This window comes from Elephas maximus, chromosome 20 (genome assembly GCF_024166365.1).
Source record: "Elephas maximus indicus isolate mEleMax1 chromosome 20, mEleMax1 primary haplotype, whole genome shotgun sequence".
NCBI classification, from domain to species: domain Eukaryota; kingdom Metazoa; phylum Chordata; class Mammalia; order Proboscidea; family Elephantidae; genus Elephas; species Elephas maximus.
Genome location: NC_064838.1, coordinates 34092527 through 34113219, shown reverse-complemented (window position 1 = coordinate 34113219; position 20693 = coordinate 34092527). Strand labels below are relative to the sequence as shown.

The following is a 20693-nucleotide window of genomic DNA, read 5'->3' as shown; positions in this document are numbered from 1 at the left end:
CTACCTTGTCATAAATATAATCATTTCACTTTTTTTTTGGGTCTTTGTTGTAAGAGAGTTCACCAAAAGCATCTGACTACTCCACCGTCTTGGCCCCAGTTCCTCCATTTGTGCGGATTTTTGTTTTCTTTATGTTGAGGTGTAATCCATACTGAAGGCTGTAGTCTTCGATCTTCATCAGTAAGTGCTTCAAGTTCTCTTCACTTTCAGCTAGCAAGGTTGTGTTATCTGCATAACGAGGGTTGTTACTGAGCCTTTCTCCAATCCTGATGCCACATTCTTCTTCATATAGTCCAGCTTCTTGGATCATTTGCTCAGCATATAGATTGAGTAGGTATGGTGAAAGGATACAACCCTGACACACACCTTTCCTGACTTTAAACCAAGCATTATCCTCTTGTTCTGTCCAAATAACTGCCTCTTGATCTATGTACAGGTTACTCATGAGCACAATTAAGTGTTCTGGAATTCCCATTCTTTGTAATGTTATCCATAATTTGTTATGATCCACACAGTCAAATGGCTTTGCATAGACACAGGTAAACATCTTTCCAGTATTCTCTGCTTTCAGCCAGAATCCATCTGACATCAGCAATGATATCCCTTGTTCCATGTCCTTTTTTGAATTTGGCTTGAATTTCTGGCAGTTCCCTGTCAATATACTGCTGCAGCTGCTTTTGAGTGATTTTCAGCAACATTTTACTTGTGCGTGATATTAATGATATTGTTCTACATTTGTTTGGATCACCTTTCTTGAGAATAAGCATAAACAGATTTTTTTTTTTTTCTAGTCAGTTGGCCAGGTAGCTGTCTTACAAATTTCTTGGTATAGACAAGTGAGCACCTCCAGCGTTGTATCTGTTTGTTGAAACATCTCAATTGGTATTCTGTCAATTCCTGGAAGCTTGTTTTTTGGCAGTGCCTTCAGTGCAGCTTGGATTTCTTCCTTCAGTTCTATCCATTCTTGGTCATATGCTACCTCCTGAAATGGTTGAACATCAGCTGATTCTTTTGGGTGCAATGACTCTGTTTATTCCTTCCATCTTCTTCTGATGTTTCCTGTGTCATTCAATATTTTGCCCATAGAATCCTTCAAAATTGCAACTAGAGGTTTGAATTTTTTCTTTAGTTTTTTCAGCTTGAGAAATGACAAGTGTCTTCTTCCCTTTCGCTTTTCTAACTCCAGGTGTTGCGCATGCCATTGTAATACTTTACTTTGTCTTCCTGAGCTGCCCTTTGAAATCTTCTGTTCAACGTTTTTACTTTATCATTTCTTCCATTTGCTTTAGCTACTCTGTGTTCAAGAGCAAGTTTAAAAGTCTCTTCTGACATCCATTTTGGTCTTTTCTTTCTTGTTTTTTAAATGATCTTTGGCTTTCTTCATGTATGATATCCTCAATACCATTCCACAACTCGTATGGTCTTTGGTCACTAGGGTTCAGTGCTTCAAATCTATTCTTGAGATGGTCTCTAGATTCAGGTGGGATATACTCAAGATTATACTTTGGCTTCCATGGACTTGTTTTAATTTCCTTCAGCTTCAGTTTGAACTTGCATATGAGCAATTAACGGTCTGTTCCACAGTCAGCCCTTGGCCTTGTTCTGTCTGATGATATTGAGCTTCTCCATTGTTTCTTTCCACAGATGTAGTCAATTTGATTCCTTTGTACTCCATTGGCAAAGTCCAGGTGCATAGTTGCATTTATGTTGTTGAAAAAACATATTTGCAATGAATAAGTCGTTGGTCTTGTAGAATTCTATCATGTGATCTCCAGTGTCATTTCTGTGTCATCCAGGCCATATTTTCCAACTACCAATCCTTTTTTTTTTGTTTGTTTCTAACTTGCTCATTACATTCACCAGTAATTTTCAATGCATCTTGAAAATTACTGATCAATTTCAGATTGCAGAAGTTGGTAAAAATCTTCAATTTCCTCATCTTTGGCCTTAGAGGTCATTGCATAAATTCGAGTAATATTCATGTTAACTGGTCTTCCTTGTAGGTATATGAATATTATCCTATTACTGACAGCATTGTACTGTACTTCAGGATAGATCTTGAAATGTTCTTTTTGACGATGAATGCGATGCCATTCCTGTTCAATTTGTCATTCTCGGCATGATAGACCACGTGATTGTCTGACTCAAAATGGCCAGTACCAGTCCATTTCAGCTCACTAATGCCTAGGATATTGATTGTTATGAATTTTATTTCATTTTTGACGACTTCCAATTTTCCTAGATTCATGCTTCGTACATTCTACATTCCAATTTTTAATGGATGATTGCAGCTGCTTTTTCCATTTTGAGTCATGCCACATTAGCAAATGAAGGTCCCAAAAGCTTTACTCTATCCACGTCATTAAGGTTGATTCTTCTTTGAGGAGGCAGCTCTTCCCCAGTCGTATTGTGAGCACCTTCCAACCTGAGGGGCTCATCTTCCGGCACTATATCAGACAATACCTGGCTGCTGTTCATAAGGTTTTCACTGGCCAATTTTTTCAGAAGTTGACTGCCAGGCCCTTCTTCCTAGTCCATCTTAGTCTGAAAGCTCCGCTGAAACTGTTCAGCATCATAGCAACACGCAAGCCTCCACTGACAGACAGGTGGTGGCTGTGCATAAGGTGCATGGGCCAGAATCAAACCCTGGTCTCCTGCATGGAAGATGAGAATTCTACCTCTGAACCAGCTTTGGAACTTTTGCCCTGGTTGCACACAACTGGTTTGATCAATCAGTGTTTCCTAAAATGTGGGCTACATTCGGTTCATGGAACTTGAGAGTATAGATGAAACTCAAGGTAATTTAAAGTGTAACACAGTCATAGCATTAAGTCACACTGCAGCACAAGATGGACAGGTATCCCCTTCTCAGCTCTCCTTCAGTCCTGACTATATCAGAAGAAAGTCTTTCTTTTTACATCTCTCACACTGCCATTTGCTTTTGTTGATAAAGAGCAAGCAGCTTAGGTAAATAACATGCTCCAGATAGAATTTTACAGAATTTTTGTTTCCATTGAATTAATTTTCTATGTACCAGGATAACATGTGGTTCTAGTTTTCCTCTTATTGTAGTTATAGGAAACTTCTCATTTTAAGTAAATTCATTTCAGTACAGAGAGAGTCAATTTTTTAGATCAAATGAAGGAAACAATAATGCTGGTGGTTAACATGCTCAGCTGCTAACCGAAATGTTGGAGGTTCCAGCCCACCCAGAGGCATCTTGGAAGAAAGGCTTGGCAATCTACTGAAAAATCAGCTACTGAAAACCCTGTGGAGCGTAACATAGTTCTACTGTGACACACATGGGGTTGCCATGGGTTGGAATCAACTCAACGGCAACTGTGTTTTTCTTTATGTGAATATGGCAAAAATACTGAAGTCGATGTGCAGTGGTTCGAGTTTGGGAAACATCGTAAGAAACCGTGTGGCAGAAGCTGGCTTGTGCCAAGTCTTTGTGCCAAAATCCTGTCTCTGACTAGGCTCAGAGAGATGTGCTTAGGGTGGAGGTTCTGAGGGAGGGGGCAGCGTGAATTGCACTGCCAGCCTGGGGCTATGGGTCAGCTGGTGGGTCCCACTGCTGTCCCCATCACCAGCCTAACAGTCTCCACCCCTTGCCTCTGCCCACAGAGATCCGCACGCAGCTGGTGGAGCAGTTCAAATGCCTGGAGCAGCAATCCGAGTCGCGGCTGCAGCTGCTCCAGGACCTCCAGGAGTTTTTCCGCCGGAAAGCTGAGATTGAGCTCGAGTACTCCCGCAGCCTGGAGAAGCTGGCTGAGCGTTTCTCCTCCAAAATCCGCAGCTCCCGGGAGCACCAGTTCAAGTGAGAAGGGCAGGGTCTAGGGAGAAGGGAAGCGATGCCGGGTGGGTGGACAGTTGGTGGCAAAGCAGAAAGGGGACAAAGACTCATTAGAGGCAGGTGGCCGGGCCTTTAAGGCCTTGGGGCTGCAACCTACTTATACCACTAAGTCTTAGTCCTCCTTGTGTGTAAGTCTTAGTCCTCCTTGTGTGTAAAGTGGAGATAGAAATAATTTCTATGCATAAGGTTGCTGCAGGGAATAAATGAGTAATCCAAGAGGCGTGCTTATCACAGTAAGCTCTGAGTAAATTGTTGTTGTTATTATGCTACCAAGCCCCAGGCACGAGCTGGCCTCCCTTTGTGCCCAGATGAGACCCCCTCCTCCTTTTAGGACATCGTGACCTGACTCAGTTCCTTCTCACCTGGGGGGGCCAGCCAGCCCACTTCCAAAGTCCTTCAGGATAATTACCTTAGCAATTCTTTTCCATGGAACTGACGGTCAAAGCACTCCTCTCCTCACTCCCTGGGTGCACTAACTCCTTCTCTGCCTTATATACCGTGTGGAAGTGGTACACAAACCCCCCGGAGTCCTAGTTTCTCACCCCCTAGGCTCTGAGTGTGTGATGGCTGTCTCCTGCTGCCTCTTCTACTGGGCTCCAGCTGCTCGGGCAGTGATGCGGTGGGCTCTGAATCCCCCAGCTGCACAGCATTCCGGGGGGTGGGACGCAGGAGGTGGCAGACCTCGCATGGACCGTGTTCCCCACACAGGGCTCCTCTCGCAGGCCACCCCATCTAGCACAGTCTTCCTCAGCCATCCTTCCTGGGCTTTCCTCTCCTCCTCAGTTCATCTTCCAGCGATTGACCCTCAACCCAGGAGACGTGCAACCACTTCGTCACATCTGACCCCTGCTCCGTCCTCTTGGTTCCATCCATTTTGCTTTCTATGTTTTTTGCTCTGGCCAGGGAGCTCTCTCTCTTTAAACTCCCCTAAACCAGTTGCCTTCGAGTGGACTCCAACCCATGTGTGAGAGTAGAAATGGCTGATTTTTCAGAAGTAGATCACCAGGCCTTTCTTCCAAGGCACCTCTGGGTGGACTTAAACCTCTAACCTTCCTGTTTGCAGCTGAGCACATTAACCGTTTGTACCAACCAGGGACTCGTCTCCCCTTTAAACTCCTTAAACATCTCCTTTAGTCAGTGCCACAGCACTTCAACACTCAGGTATATGTTTTCTTCTCTTGACATTTAGGGATAAGAAATTGCTTTATTAAAGGGCAAAAAATGCATTAGACATTAGCAAATTACCTGCTTCTTTTTCTACCCAATCTCCTCTATTAAGACTTTCACTGCAGGAGGAAACTCCTGTTAATAACTTCCTCTCAGGCACTGTCTAGCCCCTTTCATACACGTAATCTCACTTCTCTGATGTATTTTTTGAGAGGATTTGTGGTTTTATAAGTGATAAAAAGTAAAACGTTCATTACATACAATTTAGAAAATACAGAAAAGTAGGAGAAAAAAAAATCAATCGTAAGGAACCACTGCTCACATTTGGCTTCTGTTATTGACTGTCTTTATGTATCTATGTACACTTTATTTTTTAGAGCAGTTATATGTTAACAGAAAACTTGCACAGAAAGGACAGAGAGCCCCATATACCCGCCCCGTGCCCTGCCCGTCATTTCCCCTCTTATTTACATCTTGCATTTGTGTGATACATTTGTTACAATTGATGAGCCAATATTGACACATTATTGTTAACTAAAGTCCATATTCACATTAGGGCTCACACTTTGTTTGTACAGCCTGTAGGTTGTGACAAATGTGTATCATCATAATGTGTGTACCCACCATATGGCATCGTGCAGTATAATTTCACTGCCCTTAAAATGTCCTGTGCTCTGCCTGTTCATCCCTCCCGAACTACTGGCAATCTCTGACCTTTTTACTCCTCTGGGGTTTTGTCAAGGAGCCCTGGTGGCACAGTGGTTAAGCAGCTCAGCTGCTAACCAAAAGGTCTGCGGTTCAAACCTACTAGCCACTCCGTGGGAGAAAGATTTTGCAGTGAAAGATTTTGCAGTTTATTTCCATAAAGATTACAGCTTTGGAAACCCTATGGGAGCATTTCTACTCTGTCCTATAGGGTCTCTATTACCCTACGTCAACAGGTTTTTGATTTTGGATAGTTTTACCTTTTCCAGAATGACGTTTAGTCAGAATCATACAATATGTAGCTTTTCCAGACTGGCTTCACTCCCTCAGCAGTATGCGTGTAAGTTTCCTCCATGTCTTTTCACAGCTCAGTGCTTTTTATTGCTGAATAATACCCCACTGTATGCATGTATGTAAACCTTGGTGGCATAGTGGTTAAGTGCTACGGCTGCTAACCAAGAGTTCAGTAGTTCAAACTTGCCAAGCGCTCCTTGGAAACTCTATGGGGCAATTCTACTCTGTTCTATAGGTCACTATGAGTCGGCATTGACGACGGCAGTGTGTTTGGTATGTATGTACCACTGTTTGTTTGTCCGTTTGCCTATTGAAGGGTGTTGTGGTTGCTTCCTTGACTGTCTTTTACTAACAACAACAACACAATAATAATTCCTGAGCACATAACTGAGTGCTTACTCTGTGCCAGGTGGGTATTACTGCCCATCTAAAAGATGAGGACACTGAGAGAATTGTAAACTTTTACTTAAAACACACACACACACACAAAAGATGAGGACACTGAAACTCTGAGAAGGCAACTTGTCCAAACATGTGCATGGACCTGCAATTAGAAAGAGGCAGACCTGGACCTGCCACCCTTATTCTGCCAGCCCAGCCTGAGATGAGAGGGGACTTGGGCCAGCCTGAGGACAGCAGGTGTTTGGGCACACAGGTACAAACACACACAGAAACTCACCTCTCTGGTTGAGCTGTCACTGGAACTTTCTGTGTCTTCGGCCATCACCAGCTGTAGGCACAAGGCTGCGTGTGGTGGGGGTGGGGCCTCTCCCCTTCCCAGTGTGAATGTGAGGGAGAGATAGAGGAGGGCAGGGACCAAGGGAGCATCGAGGAGGGGTCCCCTTATCCTTTGCATTGCTTGTAATGAGCTCGGTCAGCCCTTCAAGGGTTCATTAACCAAGGCCACCAGACGGAATGAGAGGCGCAGCTGGCAGCTGGGTGAACAGGGCTGAGTGACACACCATGAAGGTTTAATTAGGACGTGGGCCCACACCATTGCAGCTGGGGAGGGCCCTCTGCACAATGCTAATGTGATGGTGTGGTACCGTGGCTCTGGAAGCAGAGAGTCTCTAGGGCAGGCTGGACTCACCCTTTGACCCCAGGCCCAACCAGTGTGACCCAGCTGCCTCCTCTTGGAGCTCAGTGCCTGTGGCCTGTGCTGCACTGGAGACCCTTCATCCTGGCTCTCTGAGAACCCTCATCCGGCTGTCCTACTGATACTTCATTTAAGAGTGTCCATCTGTGTTCCAAGGAGTCTCTCAGCACCTTGAGGGCAGGGCCAGGTCTTGCCATTTTATTCCCCCAGCAATGGCCCCAGTGCTGGGGGTGGAGACTGAGTGTTTCTGATGAGAGAAAGGAAGGAAGGAGGGAGGGGGAAAGGGAGGTAGGAGTGAGGAGAGGAGAGAGGAGACAAAAGAAGGAAGGAGGAAGGGAGGGAGGGAGGAAGGAGATATCCTTGCTCTATAAAGCCCACCTTGGCTGAGAGATTTGGTTCAGGAAGGGAGGTGAGTTGTCCAAGGTCTCACAGGAAACGAGTGGTGGAACCAGACAAGGCCTCAGGTCTCTTGACCTGAGTCCAGTGCTCCATTTGCTCTATGGTCCACCTCTCTCTAAGGGCGATAGGCCCAGACGTCTGTCTACCTGAGCAACTGAAAATGTTATAGCTGCCCAGGAGGTGCTGTGTCTCTGGGCTAAGTTCCAGGTGGCATGTTACCCAAAGAAAGGCTCAGATGCTGACTCGGAGGGCTTACCTGGGGTAGGTGAAACACACAGACAACAATATCATCATATGTTTTCATTCTCACATCACATATTTCTATTTGAACAAACCTCTCAAAACACTCTGACATCTTGGCTCTCTTACAGTCCTTATGATAACCCAGAGAAGTAGTGGAGGAGCAGAGGGTTTTGTCTCACACAAACTGAGCACCAGAAGGGGCGAATGACTTATTTAACAAGGATGCACTGTGAGCTGCTGAGTTCGAAAATCCAGGGACCCCAACTTCTGGCTCGGGCTTCTCTTTCCAAGAAGCCACATGGTCGCTCATTTATTTAAACTGCATTCATTGAGGACCTCTTGTTTTCCTGTTCTGGGCTCAGTGCTGAGGTTACAAAGATGAACAAGATGCTCTCTGATGTTGTACTCTCTCTTGAGAGAGAAGAGCAGGCTTGGGGAACCCCCAGTAGTCAGGCCCGGCACCCAGACCCTGTGGTTCTGGTGTTTGAACACTGTCCCCACTTGCCCTTCAGGCCTCAAAGTTTAGTCGTCACTTCGTCTGATAAGCTTCCTTGATTCTGCCTGGTACCTTCCTCTGCGTGCCTGTAATAATCTGTACTTATGTATTTGTTTACTCAGCCAGCATTTACTGAGGCTCTGCCACGTGCCAGAGGTCCCTGGGTGGCGCAAACAGTTTGTGGTCGACTACTAATCTAAAGGTTGGAGGTTTGAACCCACCCAGTTGCTCTTTGGAAGAAAGACCTGGTGATCTGCTTCTATAATGATTATAGCCAAGGAAATCAATCCTATGGAGCAATTCTACTCTGTAGCACATGGGATTGCCATGATCGGAATTGACTCCGTGGCAATGGGAAAAAACAGGACCGTGTGCCAAACCCTGCATTGACAGTGGTGAACAAGATAGATTTGGTTCCTGCTACAGTGGAATTTATCATTTAGTGGAGGAGATAAAGAATAAAAGATTAAAAAAAAAAAAAAGACAAACTGTAATCAAATGACTGCTAAGATGGAAACAAATATAACACTAAGTTTTCTGGTTATCTGCGGCTGTGTAACAGTGATACTCCAAAACTGTGTACCCCAAAACTTAATGCACCTTGTGATTTTGTGGTGCAGGAATATGAATAGGGCTCAACTGGGTGGTTTTTCTGTTTTAGATGGTATGGAGTGTATCACTCGGTGTTAACTAGCTGGTCATGTATAGGGTCTTTTTGAGTCGGAATTGACTCCGGCAACGGGTTTTGTTTGGTCTGGTCCAGAGGGTCCAAGGTGGCTTCACGTACATGCCTTGGTGGATCAGCTGGGGACTGGCTCAGCAGAGCCATCTTCCTCTTCATTTAGACTCTCCAGCCAGTGTTAGACTTCCAACATGGTAGCTCAGGGCTCCAGGAGAGCAAGGTGAACGCTGTAGTCCCCTTAAAGGCTAGGCCCAAAACCGGCATGGTGTCACTCCCCTGTGTTCTGTGGGTCAAAGCAGCCATAGCCCCAGCTCAGCTTCAAGGAGAGTGGACATGAACCCCTCTTTTCAATGAGTGGAGTGTCAGAGGCAATCCTCTTCTGTTCACCACACAGAGCTAAAGCGGCGATCAAGGAAGGTTTCTGGAGGCAGTGGTGCTTCAGCTGAGACCTGAGAGATGAGGAGGCGCAGCCATGGGCACAGCGTGAGGGGAGAGAGGCCAGTGAGGCTGGAACTAGTGAATGAGGGGAGGGGGAGGCCACTGAGTCATCATAAGCAGAGAGTAGCACAGTCTGATTTATATTTTTAAAAGATCACCTTGGACTGGAGGGGGCAAGAGTGGAACTGAGGAGATCACAGGAACCAGGGGGTGATTATAGCTCTCCAGGCAGGAGGTGATGTTGGCCTGGGGAGAAGGAGAGCACATGGGGAGAAGTGGGCAGAGGCAGGGAAAGATGCTGGGCACTCTTTCAGAGGTAAAATTGCAGAAAAGACAGAGATCAAGGATGTCCCCGTTTCTGACTTGAGATGGAAACGACTTAGGGAGGGGGTGCGGTGTGAGACAGAAGCTCCCACCCTGTGTTGGAATGTCCCCTTTTTGACAACCCCTAGATTACAAGCTCTGAGATGGCAGGGATGGTGGCTGTTAACTGGCACCTCTGGCACCTGGCACAAGGTTTGACACATGGTTGTTACTTACAAAATGTTGGTTGGTTGAAAGAATGGATGAAGGTCAAGTGGTAATTAGAGTTGGTCGGGGGGTTGGGGTGGGAATACCCTGGGTGGAGCAAATGGATAAGTGCTTGGTTGCTAACCGAAAGATTGGTGGTTCGAGTCCGCGCAGAGGTGCCTCAGAAGAAAGACCTGGTGATCTGCTTCTGAAAAACTAGCCAATGAAAGCCCTAAAGAGCACAATTCCACTCTGACGTACATTGGCTCGCCGTGAGTCAGAATTGACTCAATGGCAACTGGTTGATTTGGGGGTTTGGGGGGCAAGGAAGGGGGCACATTTGTCTTCTGACTGCCTTAGGACCTTGGTGAGGCCATCGGGTGAAGGGTCACCCACTCATGCACCTGGCATCAGATACAAGGTTGACGAGAGGACAGATGTGGATTTTCCAATGCTCTCCTCATCTGGGGACTCAGGACCAGCAGAAGGATGAGCAGTAGTTCTCAAAGTGTGGTCCCTGGACCAGCCGCATTGGCTTTACATGGGGACATGTTAGCAATGCAGAATCTGGGGCTCAATCAGAAACTCTGGAGGTCAACAGATTAATCTCCTCTTGGGGATCCTGATGACCGTTCAGGTTTAGGAGCCACTGGGCATGGTGATTTTCTAGATGATAAATTGTTTACAACTCGCTTTCTTCCCGCTCTGGCCTTCCACACCCCTCCTCTTCACCAGCACAAATCCCTAACTCATTGCCCTTTCCAGGCCAGGCCTACCTGAGGTTGGCGTTCCCTTCTGAAGGCTTGGGGCTGGGACGTGTTCCTTAGCAGGTGCAGGCATGAAGGGCGGTGACAGCAGGGGCTTCACACCCTTCCTCTTGTCCTGGTGGCTGTTCACCTTCAAACAAGTTGCATAATTCCAAGAAGCCAGAGGTTTTCTGGAACTAAGACTCTTTTCTTTCTCCAGAGATGTGTTTTGTAAAGCACCAATACTTTGAGTTGTTTGGTTTAAAAAACAAAAGGGAAAGAGTGAGAAAGAGATGGTTCTGTGGTCAACACAGTTTGGGAACCATGCCTGCCCTGTGCCTCTCAAGCATTAGTATTTGGAAGCCTCTGGTATTTTGCAATAAATACACCTGTTGATTTCTTTTTGGAAGCTATTTAACCGTAGGAGCACACCAAAAAACCAAAACCAAACCCACTGCCTATGAGTCAATTCCAACTCATAGTGACCCTATAGGACAGAGTAGAACTGCTTCATAGGGTTTCCAAGGCTGTAAATCTTTATAGAAGCAGGCTGCTACATCTTTCTTCTGTGGAGCAGCTGGTGTGTTCAAACCACCTACCTTTCAGTTAGCTGCTGAATGCTTAACCACTGTGCCACCAGGGCTCCTAGGAGCATAACCCACCCACCAAACCCACTGCCGTGTAGTCATTCTGACTCACAGCAACCCCACAGGATTTCCAAGGCTGTAAATCTGTATGGAAGCAGACCGCCACATCTTTCTCTGGTGGAGCCGCTAGTGGTTTCGAACCACCGACCTTTCAATTAGCAGTCGATCACTTTAACCACTGAGCCGCTGGGGCTCCTTCCTAGGAGCATACCTCCCCCATAATATATATTAATATTTTACAAAACTAGCATCCCTCAGGACCCAGGTCAAAAAGCTCTGTTCTAGACAAACGCCAAATCTCCCCTGAAATAGAGGCATTCTATTCGAATAAAAAAAAAAATTTTTTTTTTATTCGAATAGTGTGCTGTGTTTTGGGTGACAAAGCCCCTTCTATTCTGACTCACTTGGTTTTGCTACCCCTCCCTTCCCACGGGATTTACCTAGTGAAAAATGCTATATCTGGGAGGTTTAAGTGTTGGTTGCTGCTATTTGAACAGCAGACAAAAAAAGAAAGAAAAAGGAAGGGAGGGAAGGAGGGAGGAAAGAAGGAAGGAAGGAGGGAGGGAGGAAGGGAAGGAAGGAAGGAAAGAAGGAAGGAAGGGCAAATTGTATTCAAATATGTTTCAAGTGTTTGGGGAAAATTAGAATTTGGAAAGAGCTGGGAAGCATGTGGGTAGTTAATGAATAATGGCTAGTACACTATTCAAAGCAGTTTTTAAAGCATCTTTCAGCTCCAAGGAGCAGTTGGAAGGGAGGATACCATCGAGTCCCTAACTTGATTGCCAAGAAAACACTCCTTACTGAGGGTACAGCATCTCAGAGTTTTTCACAGATGTAGCGTTTCCCTAAAAAGATGCTATAATCTTGACTTAGCCTTCCAGGCTCATCCTAAACAGAGAAGCACGCTTGTAACATGTAAATCGATCCCATAAATATTCAAGAGAGTCAGAATTAAAAGGCTTGTTCAGAATCAGGTGAGGATAGTGGAGAAAGACTTGCAGGTGGGGCTTGGTCTCCATTCACAGCAACTACCGTTACTCATGTTTCACCAGTCTCGGCAGCTCCCACTCGCAGCCTACTTTCAAGCTGGTGTTCTTCCCATACGCTCTTTCTGATTATTGGGTGCCTGTGCTGTGCAGGTTGTTTAATATTTCAAACATCCTCCCACATCCATATTACCTTGTGCTATGTGCTCTATTGGAAATCCTGGTGGTGTAGTGGTTAAGTGCTACGGCTGCTAACCAAAAGGTTGGCAGTTCAAATCCTCCAGGTGCTCCTTGGAAACTCTATGGGCAGTTCTACTCTGTCCTATAGGGTTGCTGTGAGTTGGAATTGACTCGAGGGCAGTGGGTTTGGCTTTTGGTTATGCGCTCTAATAAATGTTTTACATGCATAATCTCATTTAAAATCTTCACAGTAACCTTCATGACCTGTGGGGCAGGTAATCTCTCCATCTTTCTAGTTGAAAAAATTGAGATTTTGAGAAATTGAGTAATTCGCCCAGAGGGACACAGCTAGAGCGGGAAAGTAGCAGAGCTAGGATTCGGATCTTGGTTTATCTGGGTCCAAAATGCAAAACTGCTTATAGCTCATGTCTTTGGACTGTCCCCTCACCTCTCTGGGCTGGTTTAGTGTTCCCCAAGGGTCACCCCTCAGTCTAGACCACATCCTTCCTGTGTGGGCGTCAGGGCTACCCTCGTCTCCCCCTGGTCAACTCCTGCTTATCCCACAAGATCCAGCTCAGGAGTCACCCCTTCTGGGAAGCCCCTGCTGTTGTTCCCAGGCCCACAGTCAGCTGCTGTCTCCTGTGCCCTCCCACAGGGCTCTGCCTGTGTCTCCCTCATGGGGCTTTGGCCAGATTATCGAGGGATGATCCAATTCGTATGCCTGGTTTTCCCTTGTTAATCTGCCAGCTGCTCGAGCAAGGGGTCGTTGCTTCGTCTTTTTATTTTATTTTATTGTGCATCAGGTGAAAGTTTACAGAGCAAATTAGATTCCCATTCAATAGTTTGTACATGAAGTGTTTCGTGGCGTTGGTTTCATTCCCCATAATGTGTCAGCACTCTCCCCATTTCCACTCTGGGTTTCTCATGTCCTTTTGTCCTAATTTTCTACCCCTTCCTGCCTTCTCATCTTTGCTTTTGGGCAGATATTGCCCTTTTGATCTCAATAATTGATTGTTCTAAGGAGCATGTTCCTCCCGGGTGTTATTATTTATTTTATGGGCTTGTCTATTGTTTGGCTGAAAGGCGGTCTCTTGGAGTGGCTTCAGTTGCAGGTCAGAAGGGTATCTTAGGGTCGTAGTCTCAGAGGTTCCTCCAGTCTCCGTCAGATCAGGAAATCTGGTCTTTTTTGTGAATTTGATTTTTGTTCTACATTTTTCTCCCGCTCTGCCCGGGAGCCTCGGCTGCGATCCCAGTCCGAGTAGCTGGTAGGGGTAGGCAGGCACTATCTAGTTCTGGTCTCGGGGTTGTGTAGGATGTGGTTCATGCGGTCCATTAGTCCTTTGGACTAATGGCTCTTTTGAGTCTTTGGTTTTCTTCACTCTTCTTTGCTCTTTGACAGCTGCTGAAAAGCTTTTAAGACCCTCAACACTACTCACCAAAAGAGGATATAAAATATTGTCTTTATGAAACATGTTGTGCCAATTGACGTAGATGTCCCCCAAGTCATTTGCCTTCCAGGCAACAGGCCATTTCTATTCTCTGTCTCTCTCCACCTGATATATAATAGAAGCTTTATCAAAAATTTTTGAATGAATAAATGACAAGACTAGATACTACCGAATGCTCTCTTCAAACATACAAAGTTTATATACAGATATACAAACTGTGGGAACAGTTTCAGAGCAGCAGACTTCAACCTAACCTTTTTTGTTGTTTGTTCTGACTCATGGTGACCCCATGTGCAACAGATTGAAATGCTGCCTGGTCCTGCACCAGCTTTACAGTCATTGGTATACTTGAGTCCATTGTTGCAGCCACTGTATTTTGAGCACCTTCTAATCTAGGAGGCTCATCTTCCAGTGCTATATCAGACAGTATTGTATTGTGATCCATAGGGTTTTCACTGGTTAATTTTCAGAAGTGGATTCCGAGGCCTTTCTTCCTAGTCTGTTTTTATCTAGAAGCTTTGTTGAAACCTGCCCACCATGGGTGACCCTGCTGGTATTTGAAATACCAGTGTCATAACTTCCAGCGTCATAGCAATACGCAAGCCACCACAGTATGATAAACTGACAGATGGGTGGTGGAACTCAACCTTAAGAACATTCTAAGAACCAGAGCTGTCCAGTAATGAAAGGGCTGCCTTGGGAGGGAATGAGTTCCCAACCAGTGGAGGCGTGTAAACAAAGGCTAGGTATTTTAGCAGAGCATTTCCGTAGCATGTTGGGTGGTCAGACCAGGTCAGTGTTCCTCAAAATGAGGGAGGGATCACTGATGGCACATGAATCATTAAATATTGAATTGTCTATTCAATTTTCTTCAACCAATTCAGTTGCCTCAAGGAGAAAGTCTCAGTTTGGTACTAGTGTGTTGTTAACACCTCTCTAATCTCCTTTTAACCATAAATGGAGAACAGACTTTGGGCATCAACATCTGTCTAGGACTGAATAATGTTTTATTCCCCTTGAATTAATTTTTTCGGTTACCTTCTATTTGTTGTGAGTAATACTGTTTTTTGTTTAAACTTAGCGTAGAGGCAGTCCTTGGTAAATAAATTTATTTAAGTAAAAAAAGACAACTGAAAGGGAGATATTAAGTATGGGGGTGTGCAGGATTGTCAGAAATCCTGAAGACAGCAAAAGATCCCCCCAGGCCACTTCCAGTTCCTCTTGGAGCGTGGATGTCTTTATCTCTGCCCTCTCCACCCTCTGCCTTCCTTTTTCATCCCTGGGAGGGATCATAAGGCAGGAGGCCAGGCCTAAAGGGTGATCCATATGATGGCTACAAATCACCTTTTCTCAACTGCCTGTTTCTCCTTCCAGATTTTCCTTCTGGTCCTTCCCCAGTTCCCACGCCAAGTTTCTTGGAATCCTCAGGGACTATAATCAACAATCTCCAAAGAAGTAACCATGATGGCTTATTTATGCATATGTATGCATGTTATGAGGAGCCCTGGTGGCGCAGTGGTGAAGTGCTTGGCTGTTAACCAAAAGGTTAGCAGTTTGAACCCACTAGTTGCTCTGTGGGAGAAAGATGTGGCAGTCTGCTTCTGTAAAGATTTACGGTCTTGGAAATCCTACGGGGCAGTTCTACTCTGTCCTACAGGGTCACTATGAGTAAGAATTGACTCAGTGGCAGTGAGTTTGGTTTTGGGATGCATGTATATGCTTGATATACATGTATGCATATATATATATATATATATATATATATATATATACCAGAAAACCCACTACTGTCGAGTCGATTCTGACTCATAGGAAACCCTGGTGGCGTAGTGGTTAAGTGCTACAGCTGCTAACCAAAAGGTTGGCAGTTCGAATCTGCCAGGCGCTCCTTGGAAACTCTATGGGGCAGTTCTACTCTGTCCTATAGGGTCGCTATGAGTTGCTATGATATATATATATATATATATATAAAATGTTAATTCTAAAAATGAAGAATAGATGTTCTAATAAATGAGATTTTAAAAGCACACACATAATATGATTCTGCTAGGCAAATGGGATAACAATGACCTTTAAGGACTAGATAGTACCTTATACTTTGCAAAGTATCTCCCCATCCTTTAACTGCTTAAATCCTCCCAAGAATACTTGGCAGGGAGCTGGGGAATAAGGGAAGAGGAGTAAGGGAAGGTGTTGTTAGACAAGGGACCTAAAGGCCAGACAGGGTGGGTCCTAGCTTAGGATCACACTACTGACCTGTGACAGAACTGACCAGAGGAACCTTGAATCAGAACCCATTCCTCTGTCTGGTGCTAAACACACCAGGCTGTGCATCTACTGTCCAGTTGGATGAAGTCAAAAGGGGCTTGCAGGGGAAGAGAAGTTGAGGTTGTCCAGGTTTTGCCTAATGAGGCCGAGATTTTCGTTCTGGTACCAAGAATACATTCAGTAAGTCAAAGGCGAGCTCACAGATACTGCTGGATACCACACCCCATGTGCCACCATGATGAGGTGTGAGGAATGGCATCCTAGAGGAATGAATGAGTGAGTAGTTAATTCTGCCTCAGGATGGAGGAGGAGTTGTAGGAACATTTGCACTGGGCCTTGAAGTACACATAAGAGTTTGCAGAAGGAAAGGGTAGTCATGGCAGGAAAACCAACATTTGTAGGAAACCTACTGTTTTAGTTTCCAAGGACTTCCGTAACAAATTAGGTGGCTTATATAAACAGAAATTTATTGTCTTATATTTCTAGAAGCTCAAAGTCTGAAATCAGGGTGTTGGCTGTATTGATTCCTTCTGAGGCCTCTGAGAAGGAAGGAATGTGTTCCATGTCTCTCTCCTAGTTTCTGTGGTGGCCAGTGATTCTTGGCACTCCTTGGCCTGTAGATTCATCATTTCAAATTTCTGCCTTTGTCTTCACATGGCTATCTTCCCTTTTGTCTCTCTCTGTGTCTCTTCTCCTCTTTTATAAGAACACCACTCATATTGGATTAGGACCTACCTTACACCAGCATGGCCTCATGTTACTGGTAACATTTTCAAAGACCCTGTTTCCAAACAAGGTCACATTAACCGGTACCAGAGGTTAGTACTTCAGCATATCTTTTGAGGGGATATAATTCAACCCATAAAACCTATGAGCCACCTGTGTACATCAGTCCTTGGATTTTTCCAACAACCTTATGAAGCACTGATGGCAATGATAATAATAAACTGGTTGCCATCGAGCCAATTCCAACTTATAGCCACCCTATAGGATAGAGTAGAACTGCCCCATAGGGTTTCCAAGGAGCGGCTGGTGGACTTGAACTGCCGACCTTTTGGTTAGCAGCCAAACACTTAACCACTGTGCCACCAGGGCCCCATTATAATAATTATTATTATTATTTTATGCCGGGTTATTGTTATATGCCAACCCACCAGCTGCTCCATGGGAGAAAGATGTGGCAGTCTGCTTCCATAAAGATTTACAGCCTTGGAAACCCTATGGGGCAGCTCTATTCTGTCCTATAGAATCACTATGAGTCGGAATTGACCCCATGGCAGTGTTTTTTTTTTTTTTTTTTGAGAGGGGGTTTAATGCTGAGTCACATGAATCACCTCTTTTAATCCTTGAAGAAACATTGTGAGGTAGATATTATCAACCCTGTTTTACGGTTAAGGAAAGAAATGGTTTAACTAACTTTCCAAGTTTACCTAGCTTGTGAGAGGCAGAACTAGTGTTTGAGCCCCAGTCTTTTGACTCCATAGCACCCCCACACAAGTAGTGCTTCAGCCAGGTGAACCAATGAATATAATCCCTCTGTTTTGAAATTACTCTGTCCCAGGGCTGGCATCAGCCGTAGGTGGCTTCTAAGTCAGAAGATTTCAGCTGGCACAAAGAAGAGCCCCCTGCTCTGAAGCCTTAGGCCCACCCATCTGCCATGAGATGGTTCTTCTCCTGTATGGACTAGAGTTGCGCCAAGCCAAAGCTCCAGTTCAAACTCTTCCCCTCTCACCTGGTCAGCTGTTCCACTTCCCAGCAGGCCTTCCTGCCCCAGCGATCGCATCACTGGTCCACTTACAAGCTTCATTCAGCCTTGACCTCTGAGTCCCTGATGACCTGGCTCCTCCCTTCCTAACACATGCCCTGCCTCGCCTCAGGCAGACTGCCTCAGCATATAGAGCTTCTTTCCAGCCCCAGGACAACTTCACACCTTTGCACACAGGCTTCGCCCCATCACCACCCTTTCCACCTGGCAAGCTCTTATGTGAACTTCAAGGCCCAGTGCAAATGGTCTTGTGACTCTTCATCTACTCTAAGGCAGAATTTACCACTCACTCACTTCTTCCTCTGGGGCCCCATTCCCCAACCAGCATAACATAGTAGGCATCTGTTGCTCTTGTTTGCTCAGCATCTCCTCCCCCTTCTTTTGATAACAAAATTCAAATTTTCCTCTGGGGAACCATCCATGAGCAATGGTAAGCCTGTGACCAGCATTACATCATCTTGGCTATAAAGCTTTAGGTTTGGGTGTAACCCAAGCCCCTTCACTAAGATGCAAACCCAGGACTATTGGTGGAACTTCTGGGCAAAGCTCTCTTTCCACTGGGACTGCTAACATTTAGAATATTTTCATCTGGAGAGAGCCTGCTTGAGAATGAAATAAACACAGAGAGGGGAAAGCAAAAACAAGAGATGCAGAGAGTAAGACCAGGTCCTGAGGACATTCTTTGAACCCCTGGATCCAGCTATGCCTGAGACCAACTATCCCCTATTCTTTTATATTTTTTTGATCCAATATATTCTCATTTTTGCTTAAGCCACTGTGAATATTTCTGACATTCTACTACGTGTCCTGACCTATAGCCATACTATGGCTTGGTTTGTCCTCAGTTCTTCTGCTAGATTTGGAGTTTATTCAGATCACATCCAGTCATCTCTCTAGTCCTTAGTGACTAGCATAGTGCCTGGCACGTACCAAGAGCAAAACCAAACCCACTGCCATTGAGTTGATTCTGACTCATAGCGACCCTATACGACAGTGTAGAACTGCCCCATAGGGTTTCCAAGGAGCAGCTGGTGGATTTGAACAGCCTACCTTTTGGTTAGTAGCTGAGCTCTTATCCACTGTGCCACCAGGGCTCTGTCTGGTGCATAGTAGATACAAAAAAAAAAAACAATTAGACGAGTGAAAGAATGAATGGATTGGATTCTGCCAGGGGCTTGGGGAGATACAAAGAAATGTAAGACATCATTCCTGCCTTCAAGGGGCTTATCGAATAGGTGATGAAACAACCCCCGAGCATGTGAAATGTACCTGAGTTAAGCAGTAACCTCAAAGACATCACCCAGAGGTAACTGCATGAAAAGATCAAAATGGGTGGCGCCAATTGTTAACACACTCAGCTGCTGACAGAAAGGCTGGAGGTTCAAGTCTACCTAGAGGTGCCTCGGAAGAAAGGCCTGGGAATATACTTCTGAAAAATCAGCCGTTGACAAAGAATGCTAAAATGGCCATTGTTACATATATATTTACCACACACATACAAGAAAAGCCCTGTGGAGCACAGTTCCGCTCTGACACACATGGAGTCACCATGAGTTGGAATTTACTCAGTGGCAACTGGTGCTGATCAGTGAGTGGTACAGACAGAACATTCTATGGGCCTGAGATGATCCTTGGAGTCTCAGAGCCGTTTGAAGTAAACCTCGAAGAGCGGTATTTAGCTGCACGGAAGGAGTAAACCAAACTAAATTAATTGTTGTCGAGTTGATTCTAATTGGTGGCACCTCTGCGTGTTACCGAGTAGAACTATATGCCATAGAGTTTTCTTTAGGAGGCAGATCTCCAGGCCTTTCTCCCATGGTGCTGCTAGGTGTGTTTGAACCACCAACCTTTAGCTTAGCAGTGGAGCACAAACCATTCATGCCACCCAGGGACCTCATGGAAGGAGTAGAGGCAGGCATTCCAGGGGAGGGAAGCCAGAACATGCAGAAATGCTGAAGCGGGAATACGTGTGACCTAGGCAGAGCTCCCATCCTCCCCAGATGCCAGTGGCTTCACTTTCCTGCCATGGAGGATAGACATGGTAAATGCATCGATAAAGGCCACTCATTGTTTTCATCTTGTGCTTTTTAGACTTTTCAAATAAATAAATTGGCAAAAAATATCTTTTGCCAGATCATGTGTACACAGTTTGATTTTGGAGAATACGGATGCTGTTGTCAAAGAGACTTGAAAGGCCCTCACTGACCCCTCGTTTGGCTGATGAGAAACTGAAGCCTCAGAGAGATAGAGCCATAAGCCCAAGAACACACAGCCAATTAGCAGCAGAGCCAGGACCTGGACCATGTTCTCCAACTCCCAGTATAGCAGCCTCAGATTCCTTGGGGGCCAAGAAATAGATAAATGAAGAAACCCATCCCTGGCCCCAGCTTCGGTGCCTGGAGAAGGTTTCTGTGAGCAGAGAAAGGCTGAGGAAGATTGGGCCAGCCTTGAATATTAGCCGAGTTCAGACCTCCTCCTCTCTGTAGGAGGTCCATTTGGTCCTCTAGGGGCCAGGAGAAAGATGCCTGAGTGAGCACATACACCCTTCTCAAGCCTCCTGATCCACCTGGGTAGTACCCCAAAGGCTCGTTTTGTCCTACAAGGTCCTACAGACCCAGCTTGTACTACCTCTCCAGCCTTGACTCCACCCATCATCCCTCCGCCTCTGCCCTCTGACCACACTCATGTTCTCCCAGTTCTAGAAGGCGCCCCAAGTACACTTACTGCTAGGATTGCTCTTCCTTATTCCTGTGGCATGTTTCATCCT

General features: G+C 45.5%; 1 protein-coding gene across 4 annotated transcripts in view; it reads left to right on the top strand.

Moving 5' to 3' along the window:
* Positions 1–20693, top strand: part of SRGAP3 (SLIT-ROBO Rho GTPase activating protein 3) — a 333060-nt gene that overhangs the window by 153088 nt on the left and 159279 nt on the right. For all 4 annotated transcript variants that reach the window (XM_049863437.1, XM_049863436.1, XM_049863435.1 and 1 more), the window contains exon 2: positions 3628–3820. In XM_049863437.1, coding sequence (XP_049719394.1) covers positions 3628–3820 — 193 coding nt within the window. The remainder of the gene's footprint in view (positions 1–3627; positions 3821–20693) is intronic.